General features: G+C 42.1%; 1 protein-coding gene across 3 annotated transcripts in view; it reads right to left on the reverse strand.

Annotated features, from left to right (window-relative positions):
* Positions 1 to 24772, reverse strand: part of MAPK1 (mitogen-activated protein kinase 1) — a 105860-nt gene that overhangs the window by 12935 nt on the left and 68153 nt on the right. For all 3 annotated transcript variants that reach the window (XM_070628356.1, XM_070628357.1, XM_070628355.1), the window contains exons 4-8: positions 19949 to 20065; positions 14314 to 14428; positions 13877 to 14008; positions 2724 to 2833; positions 243 to 368 (exon numbers count right to left, since the gene is read on the reverse strand). In XM_070628356.1, coding sequence (XP_070484457.1) covers positions 252 to 368; positions 2724 to 2833; positions 13877 to 14008; positions 14314 to 14428; positions 19949 to 20065 — 591 coding nt within the window. In that variant the 3' untranslated portion in view covers positions 243 to 251. The remainder of the gene's footprint in view (positions 1 to 242; positions 369 to 2723; positions 2834 to 13876; positions 14009 to 14313; positions 14429 to 19948; positions 20066 to 24772) is intronic.

The raw sequence follows: 24772 nt of genomic DNA on the forward strand, positions 1-24772 counted from the left end.
AGTTCTAACAAGCCCTATTCTTCCTCCTCTTTCTATATGTTCTCTAAAATCAAGATTTGCGTTTCCTTTTTTGAACACTTGTTTCTTAAATCTGCCAATATCACTGCATTATTTACCACATCTTACTACCTAAGCTCATGAAGTTTCCATGCAGGCCCATGGCAATCCCTCCTTCTTTTAAGTAACAGTTTATATTCTCTCTCCCTCATTAGGGTTGACTGTATGGTTAAAGCTCCAAGTACCTGACAAACTTAAGATCTGTATCCTGGCTGGAATCTAGCAGTCTCTTCAAAAATGAGTTCTTTGAGCTTTTCCTTGGGCAAATCATCCAATTCCATGTCAAACTTGAATGGTGCTTCAGCGATGGGCTATAAGAGAAAACACAACATTTAGCAGACAAAAGTTGTTATGGTTAAGGCAATCACCTACTGATTCAGAAAATGACTATGGCTTAGATTCTGAGTTTACTGACCAGGACTGGCATCGACTAGAACTCAAGAGCTGTGGGAAGCACCCACGCATGTGCTCCGCACTCCTGAGCACTTAACGAATGGATGGGGAGCAAGTGAATCCATTTTGAGGGTTCTTCTGAATTGATCAATAATCCCAGGATAATTTTCAAATGTTTTAAGGCACTGAATGTTGACATAACAGAAATTTGCTGTCATGGGGGTGGAGGTGGTATGTTTATACAATTAAAACCCACGATACTCAAATAAATGCACTTGACTTTAATATATTACAGTATCTTTCTACGAAGAAGTATTATGGAGCCATTAAAAATGAAGCTGCAAGGAAGATTCATATCATGGGAAAATACTCACGTTTGTGTTAAACAGAATGAACCCTATTTTATTTGTAAAATTTAGATATAGAAATCTAAGACTGGGAAGGAAATACTCCAAAATTTTAATAATAACTGTGTAACAAGACCACAAAGTGATCTTTCTTACATTTTTCTGCAAGTTTTCGTTTTTATTTTTTAGCACACACTCTATAAATAATGTATTTAAATACAGGTTTAAACTGTCTTATTTATGTCAAAGAGCCCCCATACATACTCAACGACAAAAGAATAAAATTAGCCAATATTATTCATATTTTGGTTTTTAAGTACCTCCAAACTAATGCAATGTTACAGAACTAACCTGATGATGATACCAGTTGTCAATCAGTGGATGCCTAGTAGTTACCAGGCACTCTCAGATCTTATCCACAGAATCCTCACATCAGGCCTTTAGGGGAAGGAAACATGGATCCCAAACTCTGCACTAAGCTTTGGCCTCTTAAAAGGGGGAAACAGATTCACATCCAAGAGAGAAAAACAAGTAGCTAGCCCTCCCTAGCTAGCTCCATGTGTGGGATCCCACCAGGCGTCCTCTATATGCCAGCCTTCTAACCCTCCCAACCTTGTCAAGTTTGAGGTACCACCCCAGCTTGTGATTAGGACACAGGGACTCAGGAAATCTCCAGCTCACAGGACTAGTAAGAGCCCCAAATCTTATACTCTCCCCTATTTCCCTGTTATTTACTATGTTGTAGGTATCTTTGCAAGCTGCCTCAATTGTTTCTGAGGGCAAGGGACAGAGATGGAAGGGAAGCTGATAAATACTTCTTTTTGATTTTTCTTTTCTCTTTCATTTATCAGCTTTTCACCTTTATAGTTAGTTTTTCCTTTCCTCTTCCATTTTCCCCTCTAATTTTAACACTCTACTTGGTTCTCCCTTTTTTTATTTTTTTTTGAGGGAGATCAGCCCTGAGCTTACATCAGCTGCCAATCCTCCTTTTTGCTGAGGAAGACTGGGCCTGAGCTAACATCCGTGCCCATCTTCCTCTACTTTAAACGTGGGACGCCTGCCACAGCATGGCTTGCCAAGCGGTGCCACAGCCACACCCAGGATCCGAACTGGTGAACCCTGGGCTGCCAAAGTGGAACGTGTGAACTTAACCGCTGCGCCACCGGGCCAGCCCCTTCTCCCTTTTTTAAAACTGGAATGTCAAGGCCTGTTGTCTATGCCTATGAGCTTCAACTAGAAAGATGCAAACTTTAGTTCATATTGCATTTTTCTTTGCTAACCTCTGAATAAAGTTAAACCAAACCCTCAGAGGAAACAAAGAGCCAAGCACAGGGACTTTCCTGGAGAGAAGGTGACACGCACTATGGTTACTGGGATGTCCAGCTGCTCTGGAGATCTGCCGCATCCATCTCTGGACTCATCATCTCTCAACACAAAGGCTCTTGTGTTCCCATCTCCAGGGTGGAGCACCAGACATGAAGCCACCAAGCCACGGTGGAAGTGTCCAGGCTAACCTCTCCCCCTTGCTCTGCAGAGGCCCTCCCCAAGCACACAGTTGACATCTTCTCCACCCTCAGGGGGGTGCTTTGGTTCAGGTGTCTCTTCCTGCCACAAACCACGACCATGGTCTCCAGCCTTGGACTCCTTCCTTATCCATGTTCCCCTTCATCCATCCATTTCCCCAGCCCCACCCTTGCTGCAAGTGGCCTGGAGGATATTTTCTAAGACAGACAGATGGGGTTTGGGGGAGTGGGGGAGGGGTTTCAAGCTGTGACGACAGCACAAGTCCTTGAGGCTGATGGTGTGGGCTTGTTGAGAGGACCAGGTATGGCACTGTGTACCTCTCAGGACACTCCCAGCAGGACAGCCGGGCCCCTCCTGGTTGACAGACACCCCTGCCGAGGCAGCCAGGAGCATGACTCTTACCTCGTCACTCGGGTCATAGTACTGCTCCAGGTACGGGTGGGCCAGAGCCTGCTCTACTTCGATCCTCTTGTGAGGGTTGAATGTCAACATTTTGTCCAGCAAGTCGAGAGCTACAAAGAGAAAGGTTTTGCAGTGGTGAGAAGCCAAAGAACAGTCACCGAAATACTTTCCACTTTCTGTTTAAGTGAACTGACCCATAAAACAAATCAGCTAAGCATCGTCATGGGGAGAAGAACCAGCACACTGGGTGCCTATCATACCTCCGAGCTTCTCGAGACTGCGACCATCTGACAATTGCAGACCCAGACTCCGAAAGGCGGCGTGATCAGCCAAAGGGTGAAAGCGGAAGACCAGGATTTAAACCCAAGTTTGCCTGTAAAACCTGGACTTTTCCTAAATCATGACTCTGCTCTGCAGGTATCAGAAGCAAAGGTTTTATGTATGTACTTCTCTTAGGCCAACACCAAAGTCATTTCTGTAATGGTCAAATTATCTTTCAACATACGGAGAATGTCCCTGAGATCACAGAAGAAAACGGTCGCTTCTCCTCCTCCCCTGCATTGGCCTACTCTGAAGCTTGGCATCTTTCTCCAAGGCCCTCAACTCAAGTATTCTCTTGACCGAGCCAGCAATCAGCAGCTGAACATTTCTTTCACGTCGAGAGTGCAGCAGCAGGAAGCAAGTGGGATCGATGAGAAAGAGACGGAGGGAGCAGCTAACGAACAGCTTCCCCTGATGGCCTCTGGAGCTAGTGTCCAGGCACCTCCTCAAGCCGTGAGCATAGCCAAAGGGCATGGCTTTCATAGCGGCTGGGGCAAGGATTAAGGGAAATGCGACGAAATACCTTTTGTATTTAGTATCAAGAGCAGGTTTCAATGACAAAGAATACATACTAGAAAAGACATTATTCTTCTGGTAAAGGGAACAAAGGGGGCTTCTTTTAAAAATATCTCCTTTTATTTAATGATGCTCAGAAGAGTGCTTTTCAATTTAAGGAGGTCTTTTCTTCATATTAAATCCTAAGAGGAGCCTTAAGACAGGGAGTAGGTAAGGAGCTACCCCTGAGAAATCTCAGGGCTCCAAGGAACAAGTCTGAAAAACTACTAGGCAATATAAAAAACATACATTTTTAGAGAGCATGGTGACACTAAAATAAACAAAAACAAAAATAAAAACACTGGCATCTACTTAATGAAGCCTTGTTCCTTATAATGATAATTTCTTATTAGGTTATCAACCTCAGTCACCTACAAATTAGCACACACCTCTAAGCCCTAACAGTAAAATGGTAAAGGAAAATCATTTTAGTCATTTACTCACTAAAACTGTGTTCAGCCCTTGAGAGCACAGGCCAGTCCACCTTGAGGCGACTGCTTATTTGGCAGGAAGTCAACCTGGACAGCAGGTGGAGGCCGGGGAGGCACCTCCTGCCTGCGGTGACTGAAAGGGCGGCTGTGTGTGTGTGTGCGCTCAGCTCTGGCTCCCACTGTGACTTTCCTTGGTGCGTGCCACCCCTCTGGACCATCAAGAGAATCAGGAGATAATAAATGTGGTAAACCACATGTTGGACATAATGAGAAATTTCACATGATGAAGAACTCGCCTCATGTCCGTAAAGTGAAGTGTAAAACAACAGTAGCTTATTTTTTTTAAAAGCACATATAATGAAATCTACAAATAATATATTTTCTTATTTATTTTTGCCTCTATAGTCTTTTCAATACATACTAACAAGTGTATGTGAGGAAAGCAGGGAACAATGACACTTTGCCTCACAGACTAGAGAACTCTGTAGAGCAGAGGTGGCTCTTAGGAAGCCAGACATGCTGGGCCTGAAAGGAAGCACAGTCTGGGCAGCTGAAGAGGTTCGTTCCTGCAGCTGTGGCATGAGGTCACAGGGGCCCACAAACAGGCTGGGTTTCAGAGGAGGTTCTCTCAAGGGTCAGGACAGTTGACACAATGGTTAAGAACTCGGCTACCTCCAGCTCATATCCAAGTCCTACAGAACACCCGGTAGATGTGCGACCACGTGACACATCCCTTGCTGTGCATGAGTATCTTACTTTCTGTAATACAGGTAATAAAATCTACCTCATTTTCTGCTGCCAACCACTCCTCCCCCAAAAAGAGCTCACAGACATTTCCCCAAGAACTTTCTTGAGAGGAGACTACAAGTCATTTGGTCTTTTGCCCAATTAGACACCATCTGAGTCAGGAAAACTCCAGGAGGGCCTAGCCACAGTCAGACCCTAACAGCATTATTTCTAAACCATTGGAGGGTACTTTGCCCCTCCAAAGCTTGTTGGTATTAAGTAGGGAAGCACTTCAAGGCAACTGGATTTTTTATAGCTTAAGTATTTCCAAAACAGATCTTTTAGCTCCTTCAGGCTAAATTCTAGGCCCCTAAACCTCTAGGCAAAAATTTCAAAGGACGATAGTTTTTTTTTGCTACTTGAAAAGTGACTGGATCTGCAGCTTCCTTTTACTGCAAGTGCTATTTCTGCATTATTCACAGCTACAGAACGGGGAAAGGAGAGAAATGGGAAGCAGCTGGCAGGTGCTCATCCCACAGTCAGAGTGCCCGGCCTCCTTCCTCCCACGCCACACAGCGATCCGCTGGCACCACTCAGGGGGCATGAGTCACGCTGCCGTGCGTATGCTTCCTTGGATACAGGTTTTATTTCCTCTAAAAGCCTGGAAGCCCCTTCGAGGCTGGGATTACAACTGACCACAACCCCTGACCCTCTGTGCCACCCTCCAAGAATCCCAAACCTTCTCTTTAACTTCAGTGGATGCGTAGCCACGTGACCCCACCCTTCTGGCCCATCAGCTTTTTTCCTTCCCATCTTGGTCCAGATCCCGGGGCAGGCCATCTGACTGGCTCTCTGCAGAGCCACTACAGGTCCATCTCACCTACCCAGCAAAACTCTGATCCGGGATCAAGGCTGCCATCTGTCATTTTCACCCTCAATCTGAATTTCTAAGCAGGGCCAGACGAAAAGACCCATCCTGTGCAAACTGCGCCACGACAACAATGCTTCTCAAACTTTCTGATCTCAGAATCCTACTCTTTTTTCTTTTTTTTAAAGATTTTATTTTTTTCCTTTTCCTCCCCAAAGCCCCCCGGTACATAGTTGTATATTCTTTGTTGTGGATCCTTCTAGTTGTGGCATGTGGGACGCTGCCTCAGCGTGGCTTGATGAGTGGTGCGACGTCCGCACCCAGGATTCGAATCGATGAAGCACTGAGCCGCCTGCAGCGGAGCGTGCGAACTTAACCACTCGGCCCCGGGGCCGGCCCCATGAATCCTACTCTTAAACACTAATGAGGATCGATTTTAAAAAGCAGCGAATTCAGCTCACAATTCAAACTGCACCAGAGCTCTTCTCTGAGTAAACCACTGCCCTCGGCATGCGGCAGACATGCTCTATGGGGACTTCCCATCCTGTCACACAGAATGTTACAAAGACACATCTGAAGGACAGAATTTAATAACGTGAGGACTTCTTACTGCTCCATCAGGACATTTTTACATGCAGTTGGAACTGGTTTTTAGCTCTGAGGGCACAGCACTGCCACCACCTTGTCCTGTGTTGAGGTGCTTAACCTTGAGGACACCTGAAAGGAACTTGGGGGACCTCAAAGATCTAAAGGAGCGCTACCAAGAACTGTTGTACCGTAAAATCTCGAGATTTTAAATCTCATTGAGACCCCCAACAACTCAGGAAAATCCCTGGTCAGCCCCTCTGTTCCAAGGTTCTTCTTAATTTGCACAGCCTGAATCAGGGCCTTCCTGCCGAGCGACCCTCATTACTCTCAGCAGATCTCACTGAGGGTACTACTGAGAAAACAGATCCCCAGGAGTGACCTTCCTGGGTGTCCCTCCACCCAGATCCACACACTTCCTCACTGTGGGAGAGGGGATCCTCCCCCTATTCAAAGTCAATGCTCCCCAATGTGTGGCCTAACCACGACCAGCTCCCCCTCATCTAGACTAGTGGTTCTTGTCTCCACTTTCTATTTCAAAATGCCCACTCACACTCCGTGCTTCAAGTTCTCTCATGTGGTCACCAATGACCCTTAACTGGAAGCCTCTGTGCTGCATGGAAACCGTGGAGCATGTCTGCTTTCTTGTAATGCCATCTTCTGCTTCTGTGAAATACTGCGCCAGCTATTTTCCTTGGCCACTCGTTCTATAGTCTTCAAGATCCTATTCCATTGCCCACTGAAGGCTCATGTTCTCCAACTCTTAGACATCTCATTCTGCTACCTTCTCAACCTCTTGCGTGATTTCAAATGCCATTTGCTAAAAAACTCCTAAATCTCTCTTTAGCCTAGAACTGTCATGCAAGCTTCAGATTAACAAATACAACTCTCTGTAGGTAATAAATGAGTATACATAGCTCATGATCCCATTTATTACTAATATATGTATATAGGCAATAACAAAGTCTGGAACCTTTTCAAACAGTTGGTTAGCTGAGAAATGGAGACACACTTCTTACATAAACTGCACTTTTTTGATTTAAAAAAATAAACAAAAGCAGGAGAGAAAGAACAGAATTCCTCGTCTTTCTTCAGGCGGACGGTCACCTGTTGGTTTTGCCTGCCAGTGTCTACTTCCTTCCAATCACATGGAGCTGTGCTTGCTATGGAGGAGCTCTCAGCCTTGCCCACGCTCCCTGGTGTGTCATGGGAATGGTGACACTGGCTTGGCCACATTTACCTGGGTTCCCTTGGCTTCAATGCCTGGTCAGGGGTGGGTACAAAAAGGCAATGAACTGTCAGCCCCATACTTGAACTGAAACTATCAGGAAACATGTTGGTGTGAGCCTGGAGCTGCTGGTGGCCATCTTGTCACCACAAGAAAGGAGGCTGACAACAAAGATGGCACAGAGGGAGGCAATGCTGAAGGACAGAAAAGCCCAGAGTCTGGTGGGAGAGGCCTGTGCCCCAGGATCCACACCCTGCTGGACCCGTCGGCTCTGAGAGCCAGTGAAGTCCTTCAAGCCCGAGCCATCAGCAGGGGGTTCTCATTGTGCGGCACTGAGAAGGCCTCAGACAGGTGACCCTCTAGTCTGTGTGAAGGACTCACCCAAGACCCCTCACCCCTGGCAGCCGTAGCCCCATCATTCAATGGTAACCAGTGCGAATCTTTTGACGTATTTTGTAGAATTTTTCTATGCATCTTTTTTTACATAGTTGAGATCATACTATACATAATAAATGCTGTATCATTTCCCCAGTAAATATTGCTCATTGGTATTGTCCCATGCTATAGAAACTTTGTAAAAATCACTTTTAGTGACTCTATAAAAATATTTTTTTAAGTAGATGTGTCAGTTTACTTACCCATTCAATCAATATTTAGCATTTAGGTTTCTTCCAATGCCTGACTGATGCCTCAAGTTTAACATGGCCCCAACTAAATTCTCTCCTGCTGTCCCCCAAGCTGCTCCTCCTAGTTCTTCTCATCTCAGTCCTTCTTCCTGTAAAGTGTATGTTCTTGTCCTTTGTTCATTTATTTATCTACTGAGATCTTAGATTTGTCTCTCTTTATACACTAATAGTATTGAGTCTAACATTAATAACTAATAATTCACTCAACCCTCCCCAATTGCCCTATGAGGTGGGAAATCCAATTTGTTCCAATTTTGACATGAGGAACTTGTGAAACAGAGGTTGAATAACTTGTCCAAAGTCAAAGACCAAAAATGGTGGAGCTCATTCGAACTCAGGAGGCCAATCCCAGAGCACATGGCCTGACGACTGTACTGTGCCGCCTTCAACAGAACAGTTAGGACAGGATCCCTTAAATGTTATTCAATTCAGAACATTCTATACCTATTGTGTATACCAGATCTGCCTAATCTATTTTAAGTTTTAAACTTTTATGTGATCAAATCTACTATCTTTCCTTTGTTTTCTTTATTTCCTTTGTTCTCTTGGATTTTTCTTTTTTGGTGAAGAAGATTGGCTCTGAGTTAACACCTGTTGTCAATCTTCCTCCATTCTGTATGTGGGTTGCCACCATGGCATGGCTTGACGAGCAGTGTGTATGTCCACGCCCAGGATCTGAACCCGCAAACCCTAGGCCACCAAAGCAGAGCATGCAAACTTAACCACCATGCCACTGGGCCAACCCCTTTTGGTTTGTGTTTTTAAAGCTTACATAGTCTGTCTCCATGCAGAGATCAGAAAAATACTGAATACTCTAAATATTGTTGGCCAGCCCTGCTGGTCTAGCAGTTAAGATTTGGCACACACATTGCCATAGCCCAGGTTTGCTTCCTGGTCAGGGCACCACACCATCCGTCTCTTGCTTGTCATACTGTGGTGGCTGCATGTTGCTGTGATGCTGACAACTATGCCACTGGTATTTCAAATACCAGCAGGGTCACCCACAGTGGAAGGTTTCAGCAGAGCTTCTAAACTAAGACAGACTACGAAGACAGACCTGGCCACCCACTTCTGAAAACAATGGCCATGAAAACCCTGTGAACAGCAACAGAGCATTGTCTGATAACAGCACTAGAAGACGAGACGATGGTACAGAAAGACTGGGCAGGGTTCTGCTCTGCTGTACACAGGGTCACTAGGAGTTGGAATCCACTCGATGGCACTAACAACAAAATATAGTTAGTTTTTAACAGTATAAATTTTTTTTTTTTTTTTGGTGAGGAAGATTGGCCCTACCTAACATCTGTTGCCAATCTTCCTCTTTTTGCTTGAGGAAGACTGGTTTGAGCTAATATCTGTGCCAATCTTCCTCTATTTTGTATGTGGGATGCTGCCACAGCATGGCTTGATGAGTAGTGTGTAGGTCGGTGCCCAGGATCCGAGCCTGTGAACCCTGGGCTGCTGAAGTGGAGTGCATGAACTTAACCACTACTCCACCAGACTGGCTCCTTAATAGTATAACTATTTTAAAAAGAATTTAATCAGCAATTCTTTCAGAGTATACGTGTGAGTAATGATTTAAGCTGATTTTCTTCCAAACAGTTATTCAACTAGCCCAGTACCATCTGCTGAATAATAATCATTTCTTCCCCCTCACTGGAGTAATTTTGGAGAGAATCCTAATCTAGACTCCTTTGAAGAAAAAATCCACAATACTACTGGTTCAAAGGACTCAGCAATCAGAAATTTCCAACAAACATGTAAAAAAATATTCAATCTCACTCAAGAAAAACAAATTAAAATGCCACTTCTCCCCCATTTGGTTGGCAGACCCAAAAGTTCAATACCCAGAACTGCTGGAACAAAAGATATGTGACAAAATCACCAAACTGCCCTCTAGGGAGACCCAACCAATTTATACTCCACCAGCTGTCTCCAAGAACATCCGTTTGCCCACAGCCCAGGCCACACGGTGGGTTATCAAACTTTCTAATGCTTTGTCACCATGAGGAGTGCGGGAAAAAATGGAATTACTGACCTTTTAATGTTCATATCTCATATAATGAATAAAAGTGAGTGCCTTTTCCTATATTTAAGAGCCATTTACATTTCCTTTTCTGTGAACTATTCTGAACCAGACTTAAAAGTAAGAGTGCTTCAGATTGAAAGTTTTAATCTCGTGAGCTCCTTGAGGTCATCCATTCATTTCTTTATGTTATTTTCTTACAAATGTAGACTATTAGCTCCCTGCAGGCAGGTAATCTGTCTTACTACTGCTTTATGTCCAGGGCCTTAGAACCCATGATAGCACAGAACAGACTCTCAGATCTGTTTATTAAATAAAAGAATTGATGTATGTTATGGTAACAAAACAGAAACAACCTGGTGGCAGATTAAATATGGCCACAGATTCTTTACAGCTCCTCCCATCAATGGGTGGATTTACTTCTCTGCCCCTTGAACCTGGGCTGACCTTGTGATCTACTCTGGCCAACAGACTATGGCAGAAGTGTCTGCTGTTCCCAGCCCTTGCAGTTTCTGCTCTTGATTTTTTGGAATTTCTGCCATCATAAGAAGCAGCCCAGTCTGGTCCACTGAAGGATGAGCGGCAAGTGCATGGAAGAGAATCAAGTGCAAGATGTGGTGAGGCCACCTTAGACCATGCAACTTGAGGCAGGCCGAGCAGACCACCCAGCTGTGTCCAGCCCAATGGAATTATGAACAAATATATGGTGGTCTTTTTCAGGTCCCGAGTTGTGCAGGGGTTTGTTATGCAGCAATAGATAACTGATGTGAACTTCCATGTCCAATAGGAGAGTGGTTAAAGACACCATGGGTCATGCCTACAAGGGAACATTCTTTATAACTACAGATACGAAAAGATGTCCACAAGATACAAACGAAAAAGTTTCAGTCTTGAGATCTGAGAATCTAGACCTACAAATGCCAGAGGTCAGGACATTCACACAACCCTGTGATGCAGGTACCATTACCAACCCTATTTCATAAATAGGAAAACTGAGGCTCAGAAAGGTTAAGTAGTTTGTCCAAAGTTCACACAGCTAGTAAGTGGCTGGGCTGTGGATCGAATCCAGGGGGTCTGGCTGCCAAGACTGTGCTCCTAACACATGACGCTGTACTGCTCACCCCAGCACCAACTCCCAGTTCTCTACTTTCTTTATTCTATTTATAGTCTTTCCCTGCTTCTTTATTTTATTCATCCAATGCCTACATTTCAAAATGAACTTTCTGGATTTTAGTGGTGTTAATTATTATCTGAATGAACCAATCTCAAAATTTTACGACCTTAACCTAAGGAAAATAAGCTAAAAAAAGCCTCAGATAATTTGATATAAATCACAACTAACTATAAAAAGAGTGAGGAAAACAGGAGGGGAGCCTGGGAGGTCTGCTTATCATAAAGTCTTATTTTCGCAGTTTTGTTATATACACACCTCTCAAAAAGACAACTCAGGATCCCAGACTTAGGTGATATGCTTGGGACGCTATAGTATACAAGACAATGTAATCAGTAATATGCTTGGGATGATATAGTATACAAGCCAATCTAATCAGTAATATGTGCAATGTATGGTAAGTTCTAATTTTTAAAAATCCTGCAATTAGAATACACTATATAATTATAACTAAATAGGTAAGAGATGTGTATGCTTTGGTACTGGTAAAGCAAAATGTACTTTGGGATCCTGGTAATTAACAGTATTTATTAATCTCTTACCTATTCTTTCTATACTTCTAAACTGTCTCCCATGATAGCAGACTCTCTTCATATCAGAGATTTTAAAAGACAGTTCCTTCTATATCCAATAGAAAGTCAATTTTAAACCACCAAGTGTTTCTGAACCTTGACTCAGGTGAATACATAAAACAAATTCAACATCTAAGTAGACAGATTTAAAGTTAAAAATAATACATGGACACACACACACACACACACACACACACATAAAATCTTCTGGATGAAAATGTAAAATCATTAAAGATAAGCCAGATCTCTGTGCTAACATGGAAAGATATTTAAAACACAATTCTAGCCACAGTGACCTTCAGCGAATAACTATAAAAGAATTTCACCTTCTTTTAAAAAGAAAAGAATCTTTTTTTGGTGAAGAAGATTAGTCCTGAGATAATATCTGTTGCCTATCTTCCTCCTTTCTTTTTTCCCCTCCTCAAAGCCCCAGCACATAGTTGTATATCCTAGTTGCAGGTCATTCTAGTTCTTCTATGTGGGATGCTGCCACACCATGGCTTGATGAGCAGTGTCTAGGTCTGCGCCTAGGACCCAAACCAGCAAACCCCAGGCCACCAAAGCGGAGTGCACGAACACAACCACTTGACCACAGGGTCAGCACCCCAGAATTTCATCTTCTTAGTTGAATATTTCTATGATTTTTGAATTTTTACCAAAAGTATGTTAACTTTTATTAAGAATTGTTTTTACAAAGTAAATCTTAGGTAGTGATATGCATACATACAGAGACAGAGAAAGTCTTAGAATAACAAGCACCAAGGTGCCGGCAAGCTGCTCTCCCCTCTCTGGTTTCCTATTCTGATTCCCTCATCCACTTTTGAGGACCCTTGGGACTATACCGGGCCCACTGAGACGATCCAGGATAATCCACCTGTCTTCACGTCAGCCGAGGAGCAATCGTAACTCCACTTTGCCATGTAACCCAACATAGTCACAGATTCTGGGGGTTAGAACGTGGACATTTTTGGGGGTGGGGTCATTATTCTGCCTACCTCAGTTTTATAAACAGTATAAAGTTTTAAGAAATAGCTACCTAATATATTCAACAGATATATGTTTAATGGGAATAAAGGATAATACAATTATCTAACAAACAACTTTTAAAAAATATCAAAGAATAAAATCTAATTCATCACTGTTTCCTTTATGAATCACACTCCTGGTGTTTTATCTAAGAAATCTCCACCTAACCTAGGCTCATGAAGATTCTCTCTGGTTTTCTCCTCAAAGTTTAACAGTTTTGGTCTATATATATTTAGGTCTATGTTCCATTTCAGTTTTTTTCGCATATGACAGTCTAATTGTTCCTGGACCATTTGTTGAAGAGACTGATAGAAGCAACAACACAGATAAATCTCAAATGCATTATGCTGAGTGGAAGAATCCAAACAGAAAAGGCTACACATTGCGTAATTGCCTTCTGTGACTTTCTGGAAAAGGAAAAACTACATAGACAGAAATGACATCAGAGATTGCTAGGGACTAGGGAAGGGAACTGAGGACAAAGGGGCATAAAGCAACTTTTGGGGACAATGGAAACCCTCTGTATCTTGATTATGGTGGTAGTTACATGACTGCATACATTTGTTAAAATTCAAAGACTTGCACAACTGAAAAGGGTGAATTTTACTCTCTTAAAAATTATTCTTCAATAAACAACTATAAAAATGATCAAATGACAAGATGGAAAAAGGTGTGATTTGTTTTGCAGGCCCCCAGAATTTCGGATCTTAAAAATGTGAACTTAATTCAAGTTAACAAGCAGCAAAGAAACTTTTATAAAAGACAGAAAACTAGACAGTCACCCCCAGATTCCCTTATCCTACTGCCCCTGCTCCTAAATAAAAAGGGAAGAAAACAATAAAGAGTGAGCACTAAATAAGGCATAGGCTAACTTTTCAGGTTAGTGACCTAAGGATTTAACAAATTAAACAAACAAAAAGCTAAACCTAAGAAAAATAATCAATGAAATAATATTTACCTTTGGAGTCAGCATTTGGGAACAGCCTGTTCCATGGCACCTTATTTTTGTGTGGAAGAGAAAGCAAATAGTTTCTAGCTTTTAAATTTATTATACAATTCAGGTCTTCCTGTGATGGGGATCCAAGAATACCTATCAGATAAAATAATTAGCTGTTAATTATCAAGACCAAGGTATACTGACCACACACCATCAGCTGTGGTGCAGAATGGACACTGATAATTAATGTCTTCTCACCACCTCCCAATGCTTATCCTTCTTATTTACAAGTTTTTACTAGGGCCCTTAATGTTATAAATCAAGGAAGATTAAAAACTCACATCTATCATAGGTTAAAGAGTTGCTAGAACTCTTCTTAATTTAATGAAGGGACTCCGATGTAAACTGTGGGCAGGTGAACTGAGTAAATCTGGCCCCTAAGTGCTTGGGAACCTTACCCAGAATGTGGTTCAGCTGGTCAAGATAATGCTTCCCCGGGAAGATAGGCCTGTTGGAGAGCATCTCTGCCAGAATGCAGCCTACAGACCAAATATCAATGGACTTGGTATAGCCCTGCAGTAGAAAGGGGAGAAAGACCGAGAATGAAAGCCAGGGTCACCTGACACAATGAGATCCTCTCACATGACAGGCATGTGGCTGACAGTTTTAGTTTCCCCTTTGGATCTACAATTCAGAAATAAACGAGGAGAGCATGGAGGAACAAACAATAATTTGGTTTTCTTAGACGATGCTGAGGAAGCAAAATTACTTGATTATATCTCTTTAAAGATGATTAACTTATTAAATTAGGATTTCTGAAGTACACTTTGTTTCTTTTTTCAAATGATTTGAGAGAAAGAATCCATATAAGCTGAAGCTGGGAAAAGGAGAAAGCAGTGACACCCATTGCTTTAGAACATCTGTGGCCCATTTATTCATTGTGGAAACTTGGAAATCGACTCCGAAGGGCTGCTGCCACACTTCTGGAATATCTTTGTCCATTTTGCACATCGTTTTTAAAAAGTCAGGTTGAAAACCCTTGATCTCTGCAAAAAAAAAAACCTGTGTGCTGGCTCCATCATATTTTACCAATCCCTACTCCTTATCTTCTTTTGCTCAGTCATTTTTCAGACATAATTTTTATTTTAAAGGAATTCTGTGAAAAGACATGGAAGAATTATCTGTCTAAATCATAGAACAATGCAAAAAAGATGTTTCCCCAAGGAGCTTAAGTTGAATTTTATGGAAAATGCTAGGTGTATTGATAAATGGAAGAAGAAATGTGGAGATTATTAAAAGGGCAAATTCAGCCAAATATTAAAGTTTAGGTAAATATAGTAAATATTTTTTTGGAAGATCAAATAATTAATGATCAGATCTATAGCTATGGTAAAATAGGGTTGAATTTCAAAATAATTCTTTCTAAAATTCTTGTAACCCAAAACAACTTTTGCTTTGGGCCAATACTAAATAAAGAGGAACATTTAAAACACACAAAAAATAACTAACTAAAAGGAATGAGGGCTCCCTGGAGAAATGGCTACTCCAAGTGTGGGACAGAGAAAGTCCTTTAGGGTAAGCCTGGAGCATCTAGAGGCAAAAAGAAAGTGCGGTGGGGACATGGCAACAGCGGTTCCCACTGGAAAATCTGGGACACTTGAGCATCAAAACACAGAATCGTAGATATGAATTGTAAGCCACTGAATAAAATAACCATGAATTAATAAATGGAGAGAACTAAAATACAGAAGGAATGGTAGAGTTATAAAATCATCAATGGATGATAAAACTAGCAGGTGAAGTTTGATGAAGATGTAACTTAAGTAGTCAAAGTATTTCCTCACAAATTCCTATTATTAACATAATTATTATTATTACTATAATTAACCATAATTATCACCGTAATTATGGTAGAGACCTGGAGGGCACCATCGTAACCAAAAGATCAACATGAACTCCAGTGCCACTGACATAAACAAGATGTGCCTCCTGATCCGATGCACTGAGAATAAAGTATTGTTTCTGTGGTGTTCATGCCCAAAATGCATAACACAAAACTGAGGGGCATTCTATAAGACAGCTGACCTGCATCCTTTAAAAATGTCAAGGTCAAGAAAGGCTGAGAAACTATTCAGATTAAAGGAGACTAAAGAAACAACGCGTGAGCCTAGACTGGGAAGAGAAAAGCTATAAAGGTTATCAATGGGACAATATCCAAAATTTGAATATAAACTGTGCATTAGATATTGGATCAGTGTTAAATTCCTACTTTTGATTACTACACTATGGTCATGTTAGAGAACATTCTTCTTCTAAGGCAGGGTGTCTTAATCTTGGCACTACTGAAATTTTTGGCTGGATAAGTCTGATGAGGGACTGTCCTGTGCATTGCAGGATGTTTAGCAGCATCTCTGACCTCTAACCACTTGATGTTGGTACACAGGGTTCTCCTCCCAGTTGTTACAACCTTCCCAGTTGTGACAACCAAAAATGTCTCCAAACACTGCCAAATGTCCTTGGGGAAACGTAAGAATCTCTATTCTAAGGGAATATGCACTGAAATGCTTAGGGGTAAAGGGGCACATCTACAACATAATCTCAAATGACTCAGAGGAAAAAAAATAAACACATGTATATAGAGAGAATGATAAAGCAAGCAGAACAAAGGATAAGAATTGGTGAGTCTGAATCTGAGGTGAAGGGTATAGAGGAGCACTGTCCAGGAGCCCTCCAAGGTGGTCAGAGCCCCGTACGGCTTCCCTCTAAGGATCTGTGAGGTGACACTACTTTACACTGCTACTAAGATGCTGTTTTCCTTTTCACTCATTCTCTCAGTGTACAGGAGACATTCCCAGAGGGTGCAGGACACGTGATGATATGGTACACGAAGTGCGATAATATCTGGAAGATCTGCATAACCCAGTGAACCAGTACTTTCCAAAGGCTTTACTATGACAAAATCGTGCATGAGTGTGAGTGTAAGGGAGACCAATGGATTTTAATAAAATAGCACAAGAAGTTCACTGGTAGGATTTCAGATTCCACATTGCAATTAACTTTTCATTTTGTTGAGTTTTGGTGTAGTACTAAAGAAAAACAGCCACAAGCAGCTGAAAAGACTACTAACAGAGTCCTTTCCCCAACTGTGTATTTGTGTGAAGACTTTTCTTCATTAACTTAAACCAAAACAACATATTTACTAGTGCAAAAGCAGATGAGAATCCAGCAGTACTCTATTAAGCCAGATGTTAGAGATTTGCAAAAATGAAACCACCATCACTCTTCTCACTGAAATGCTTTTGTCATATAAAATAACCATTTTTTTAAATGAAAAACATCTAACATGTTAACACATAGTAGGTTGACTGCTATTTAAAAATCAATACTTCTTTTTTAAGTTTAAGTTTTAATTTATATAGCACATATTGACAGATACAATCACATAAAACTTGCTTGGGGTCTTTAATCATTTTTAAGAGACTGAAGGGGTCTGGAGGCTAGAATGTTTGAGAACCACTGCCATACACTTTTCTTGCAACGTTTCTGAAGTTGACAATTCTATCAAAGTGAAATGTTACAAACACACACACAGAGTGGTCTAGCTTGCCAAAACTGGGGACAACATGAGTATGGGAAAAAAAAAAAGCAGACAATAGACAGCACATTAAAAAAAAATATCCACGAGTCCATAATAGTGTTTTAAAAACAAAGGTAGGAGGACAGAAAAAAAGAGAAAAAAGGAAAAGCTCTCCTTCACAGAAGAATGCCAGCTAATAAATGTAAAAGGAACAACAGATTCAAAAAGTCAGCATTTTGCAAACCCCAATACAATAACTATGTGAAGAGGCAAGGGTCATCAAAGGGTAAGCCCCTGAGGGAACAGCTGCTGGGAAACAGGAGAGCCACATCGATGGTTCCCAAGAACCTGTGCGGATTGGGCCAGAAAGGTGTGACCTAAATCTAATCATGAGGAACCAGCGTGAAGAATTCAGAATGTGAACTATTCTGCAAAACAATTCATTTGTACTCTGGAAAGTATTCAGCGTCATGAAGAAGACAGGAAGGGCGGGAGAACTATTCTAGACCGAACACCACGTGTGAAACTTGATTAGATCATGGACTGAAAACAAAATAAAAACAGCAAGAAAAAACTTTTCGGTGGGGGGAACCTGGGGGATGTCACTGAATCAATGCTGACTGTCTTAGGTGTGCTAAGGGCACTGTGGCTGTGGGGAAAGAACACCCTCCTTTGGTGTTTGTATGCCCTACAGGGTCTAGGAGTACAGTGTTAGCTTACGTTGGTGAAGTGTGAGAGGATTTGAACAAAGAGAAGAGAAAAAAGAGAGAGAGGGAGGTAGGCAGAGACAGAGACAGAGAGGGAAGGGTAAGATGTTAACAGCCGGTGAGGTAAAGGGTAAATGGGTGTTCACTGTACTCTCACTTCTTCTCTGGGTTTGAAAATCTTCTAAACTAATAAAAAGAAAAGAATGAATAGAAGCTAGAAGTAACACTCTCAGGCTAGAGATGCTGCGAATAAAAAAGAACTCACATTCAGTTTTCACTACAGTTAATTCTCCAAGGAGAAGGGGGCACTGGGCACCTCACAGAAAACAGAGGCCACCCTCCCTTGCTATGTCCCCCTGCAGGGGGACTGACAAGTTAAGACAGTGGAGGCATCTCAAGTTGGGATGGAGGCTGCAAGACCATGAGGCCTCCAGGATAAAAAGCACACTGACAGCTCTCCTTTACAACCAGCACAGGCACTGCATACGTGCATCGATTGCTTCTTGTTTGGAATGGCGGTCACATGGCCAGTCCCAAGAACCTGCTGTGTGGGATCATTTGTCGTACAGAATTCTAAAAGAATCAACACAGCATCTTTTTCTTTGAAACATCTGTTACACCAAATTCTTCTTTACAATGGAATTTGTTTTAATGGAATTTTACTTTTATAACTAAACTCGACAAATCTATGATATCAAGAATAACTAACTGCTTTAAACAAATACCATTTCCTCACAAAAGCAATCTAACGTTCATCCTAAGCCCTTCTACATGTCAAGGATGAAGGAAGAGAATGCAGCCTATGGGCTAATTAGACCTGTTCCTTTCATTCCTATCAAGTCTCTCAGGATAATTTCTGGCTCCTATATCTGAGACACGAGGTCCAAAATCTACTTTTATTGCTTTTCTTCACATATCTTAACGTTACATTATGGTAGATGGAATTAAGTTTAAAAATGTCATATAATCTTGAGATATTAGATTTGGAAGTATGGCAGGCCCACTTAACTCCTAAAATGTGACACCCTGTTCATCTACTATTTGCAAATGATATATTAAAAATACTGACTCTTGATCTCCATCACAGCCCTCCATGCTTGCCACTTGGCTCATAAACCTCACAAAGATGTCCTACTTCACTTTTTCTTGCTTTTATAAATTTATTCAATCATTTCTTATGACCAAGATACAGACCCTGTTGGAAGAGTTCGCCTGCCACCTGGATGCACTCTCCACAGGTACTCTGAGATGCAGAGGAAAATGTGTCATTTGGAAGGACTGCCAAGTAATTTTGAAAGAATCCATAGCAGTTCCCATTCTTTCCACATCTATGTTTTCTTCAAATTATATTATAATTCTGCTTAAGAGACATCCTTCATTATCAAATAAACGTAACCTTTAAGAACAGCCCTGGTCCACGTTCACAGAAATATACACTATTGGAAAACCTCCTACAAACCCAGCCTGCACCTGGCAGTGGCAGCAGCAACTATGAAAGGTGCCATAGGCAGGACCTCAAGGGAGCTGTGCAAGGGGTGGGACAAAGACCATTTATTTTAACAGTGAGCAGGGAGGCATGCCCTCCAACTCTACAACACATCAGCATTACTCCAGTTGAGGTGCAGAGGCCAAAACCCAGGGCCCAGGAGTTAATGCTGAACAGGAGATTAAGACAGTACCTTGGTTCTGGCCAGAAAGGCAAGCCTCAACACACGTGGAAACAGGCTTACTGAGAGGCAGGCTTACTGTAACACGTGTCCAAAGTTCTTTTGCTTTTTGGTTTTCTTTTTATGCAAACTTGGTCCTTACCTTGGAATTCAACATAATTTCTGGAGCCCTGTACCAACGCGTGGCTACATACTCCGTCAGGAACCCTGTGTGATCATGGTCCGGATCTGCAACACGGGCCAAGCCAAAGTCACAGATCTAAGAGAGAAAAAAATGGGACAGCTTCTTAGAGATTCTAACCAATTTAATGTCAAAACATCATAAAAACAAAAAACACAACAGCAGTAATGATGATAGTAAATGTGGCACTTTGCTGGGAATTCTACATACTCATTCTTGTTTAATCCTCACAATAACCTGAAAGGCAGGAACGACAATCCACGTGTCAGTGAACAGGCTGGAGCAGTCTTTAAGAAGACACATTTTAAGAGGCATCCCCACTTTTCATTATTTGCTTATCCCACAGCAATCTCCGTTAGGTCATTGGACAAAACTGCTTTGCATAACAATAAAGTCACTAAAAATTGCCCAGGGTCTTTTCTCTAGCTTCCTCCTCCTCCTCCTGCTGCTCCCAGGATCACCACTGCTAGGGTCAGTTCCTCGGCCTGCACTTGCCTTCTACTTCTCAGACTTCACTTCCTGCTATGCTTCCATCTGTTCCATGAATTGTATGTACTTCCAAAGAGTCTTCCCACTTTTCTCTCCTTCTATGTAAACAAATCCACTCAAAGCTCTAAAAGATGTTTCATATACTGAAGATGGATTTTTTTTAAAAAATATCCAGCTTCTAATTTCCCTTGACCCACAAAAGTACCTGGCTGGCCTTTCATCATCTGGCCATCCAATCCTTTGGTGCTACTCCATACTCCCACACATAGAAATCTAACTGTAGTATGTTTAGTCCCATACAACTGCAGGATATTTTAATTCCTTGGTCCCTGGGAACTAACCGAGAGAGAGAGACATGTTAACAATGACAGGCCAGAGGCTAGTAGAAGGCTGCCTGGAAGACAGAGACTAGGTTGGAGGTTTACTGTTTTAATTCAGCTAAGAAATGATAAGGGGCTGAGCTCAGGCCATAAAAATGGAGACAAAAAAAGGAAGGACACACCTAAGAGATATCCACACCTAAGAGTTAAATGGACATCAATCTCTGCTTAGATTCCCCATAGTTGAGTCTCTCAATAATTCAGAAAGATTCAGAAAGTTCCCACCCATCTCACAAATGTCTTCTTCTCGCCTTGGACACTGGCAGCACCATATAGCACCTCTGATGCCACAGGCCCAGCAGCTGGCTTTAACTGTAGCATTCAAGAGAGCTCCATATCTGTTGCCTAATTTTCATATACTATCACTATACCTTCAAAAGGAGCAAACAGCACATCTGCCTCTCCAGTTACTCTTCAAAGGCCATTTTCTGTGCGGACTCTAACAGAGTTGCATTGTGAGGAAGTCCTGGGTCCTACTCCACAGCTCTGACAGATAACGCCAGCCACTGTACTGTCTCCGGTGACATTATCTTCACCATAAGCACCGGCCTCACCTTTCAAAGCTGGCTTGTGTTGCCATTACATCCCCAACACTCAGGGGCTTGTCAGAGGATCTGGCTGATGTATGGCCACAAGCTTTTAAGTGGGATCACAGTAAGTTCTAACTTCAGCTTGACTGATCTTGAGGCTTTCAATGTACCTGCACCCTATTCGTTTCTTGAGAGCCTTTTCTGCCAATTCCTGTGAAGCAAACTACACGAAGGCTTCCCAGTACCTGTGCCTGGAAGTTCACTAGCAGGAAGTACTTCCCAGTCCTTGTGCCTGCAAGTCCCATTTGGCATGATTTCCAACTCAAAGCAGCAATGAATGATTGACTTCTTCTTACACCTGAAGGCGGGTCCTCTAAGCTATTCAGAGCCATCACCTGCTATGCTGGACTACCACCAAACCATTTCAATTCTGTGTGGCTTGAACTTTTCAACTTATCTGTGACTCACGGTTTCTCTTTTTTCAGGGCTAAACACTTCATCTTCTGATTCAAGTTCAACCAAAGAATTGTGCAGAGAAGAAATACTGCATCTTATTGGCAGAGCAAAACCAGCCCAAGTCCCAGACCGTGACCATAGATCCTTCACCGTGCTCTATGCCTGGTGCCACAGACTGCAGGGGGTCCAGACTTGACACATAGCTCTCAGGGGTCAGTTGAATCAGAAAACAAATCCCAGATAGATTAAAAAACCCAGAATATAAGAAATTTACACATCAATGAAGTCAAGTATTAAGGCTGATGTCTCCATGCTCCTCTGGGAACATGGAAAAAGAAATGGAAGCTGTATTTTAGGGGCTTGATTACATTCACAAATACTATAAAGACAGGGAGAAGGGGTATGAATAACCTTAAGCACCGTTGTAGCAGACTGTATTTTCTATAGAGGGTGACACCAATATAACCCATCCTCCATGCTCTTCTTACAAGCTCTGGCTGAACTTGTAACAAGAGAGCAGGGCCTCTCTCTCTTCTTCTTGAATCTGGGCAAATCTCTGTAACTGCCTGAATCAAAAGAATGCAGTGGAAGTGATGCTCTGTGACTTCTGAGGCTATATCCTGAAATGCAATATGGCTTCCACCTGGCTCTCTCTCTTCTGGGGTACTTGAAACCCTCTGCCCACATTGTGAGGAAGTCCAGGCCACATGGGCGACACATGGGTGTTCCAGGTGACAGCCAGCATCAATTGCCAGGGACATGAGGGATGATTCCAGCCCCAATCTTCGCATCTTCTAGCCAAGGTCCAGACTCTGGAGAAGAGATCAGCCATCACTGCTGCACCTAGACTGAATTCCTGACCCACAGAAACTGAGCAAATATACGATTATTGGTTGTTTCAGGCCACTACATTCTCAGGTGCTTGTTATACAGCAAGAAGCAACTAATACAGTGGTACTGGACACAGTGCTTATGATGGGATAGGCACTCTCTGAGGAGGACCCATCTGAAGTGATACTGGAATGCTGAAAAGATGTCAGCCATGTAAAGACCTGGGGAAAGCCAGAGCAACGCCCTAAAGAAACTAGTTGGGCATATGTGAGGGACAGAGCTGGCACTGTAGCTGAAACCTCCCAAAGTGGCTCTTGAATTGGCTACTTCTTCTATAACTCAACTGCCACTGCCTTAGTTCAGACTCAATTTAGCTTGTCTGGAATTAGGGAGACTAGCTTTATCTGCCTGCAATCTAATTCATCCTCTAAATTCTTGCCTAAATGTTTCTAAAATATAAGTTAAAATCTCAAAAATCTTTTAACCAATCTGTTCTGCCTACTGAACGAAGCCCAAATTCTTTAAGCATGACTCTCAAGATCATTCACATATTGCCACCAAACTACCTTCCTGATCTCATCTTTCCCACCATCATCTCTGTCCTACATCTGCCCCTCTGTACTCCAGACTACACTGCTTCCCTCACTCTGCAATGCCCTGTCAACTGAGCGCCCTATCCATGCCATTCCCTTACCCTAAATACCCAGCTTGAAAGGCACCTCTTCTGAGAAGTTTCCCAGGAATCAATACCCCCCGAGAATCAACTGCTCACTTTTCTGAACTCCTCTAATACTCTGTTAGATGTATATTATATATAAGTATACAACGAGATCCATGAGAGTTGGCTGGGCACGTGCCCATCTTCCCAGCTAGAACCTAAGTCCTTAGAAAAAGGCAACACTTGACTTACTTTTTATTCCTAAGTGTCCTGTACACAGCGGGCACTCAAAATTTGGTGAATAAATCCCTTACTTTAAATGTTTGTAGGAAGCAGAACAGTTACTGGGGTGGATTAATTGACAGAGACTCTAGCATTGACCATTTTTACAACATCTGAATTGCTGATAATCTCTTAAAAATAAAAATCAGGGTACAGAGTTACCGAGGTTAATATCTTACATTAACAATGAATAATGTTAATAAAATCAGATTGTTCAAAGCGGCACCATTAAAGAAGGAAAAATTAAAAATTGGCATTAGTAGCATTCCTTCACCAAGAAAGACAGCTTAACCTATTCACGTTGAATGCTGCACTACATCTATTTCCTTAAAACTAAATGTAACCCTGCAGTCGCTCCTCCTCATCCTTTCCCTCCAGGAAATCCAGTCACGTGACCTAAGGGTCCCTGGGGTGGGGCGGGGACCACAGCAGCCCAGTGGGGTATGCAGCATCCAAGCGGAGTTAAGGGGGCTCCAGATGGGGACATAGTCTAGGTGTGAGGTGAAGAAGGGGTTACATGGGGAAGCAGCGGCAGCCCACACAGGGGACTGGAGTCTGAACAGGGTGAGCAGAGGATGCATGAATTATATTGCACAAATCAATTATTTCATTGCAGGTTGCAAAATGGTGATTTTTCTAATTTCATTATTCCTCTTGCATTTATTAGCTGGCATTCTTTTTAAAGAAGAGCTGTTGTTCATTGACTGGAGCTATTTGTTTATCCTGATGCACAGATCCTACTGGAAAGACAGGAAAAAGGTTTAGTTCTTTCCTTTTAGTTACCAATTTTGAGAATACCGAGTTGGTGTAAGAGAGATCATGTTTTATTATTTGTACCCCCTACACCTAGATTAGGGCATAGAACCAGCAGCTTCTCAAAAATCTTGGTTACAATTTTAAAACTAAAGAGGGAGATATGGGGTTTAGACCGCTAAAAGATTTCACAGTTCCATTCATGGTCATCAATGGAAAGCCCATATGATTTTTTAAGAGAGTTCCCTTAACAATACAACACTGAAGACTTAACAAAACTTACGTGGCATTAACCAAAAAACTGCCAAGGCTACAAAAAAAAAAAAAAGCAATAATATTCGTTATAATTCCATACAAAGGAAGACAAACCACCACGATATGGTACAAGAAACATAAAACGACCTGG

This window comes from Equus przewalskii, chromosome 7, assembly GCF_037783145.1.
Source record: "Equus przewalskii isolate Varuska chromosome 7, EquPr2, whole genome shotgun sequence".
In the NCBI taxonomy this organism is placed as follows: domain Eukaryota; kingdom Metazoa; phylum Chordata; class Mammalia; order Perissodactyla; family Equidae; genus Equus; species Equus przewalskii.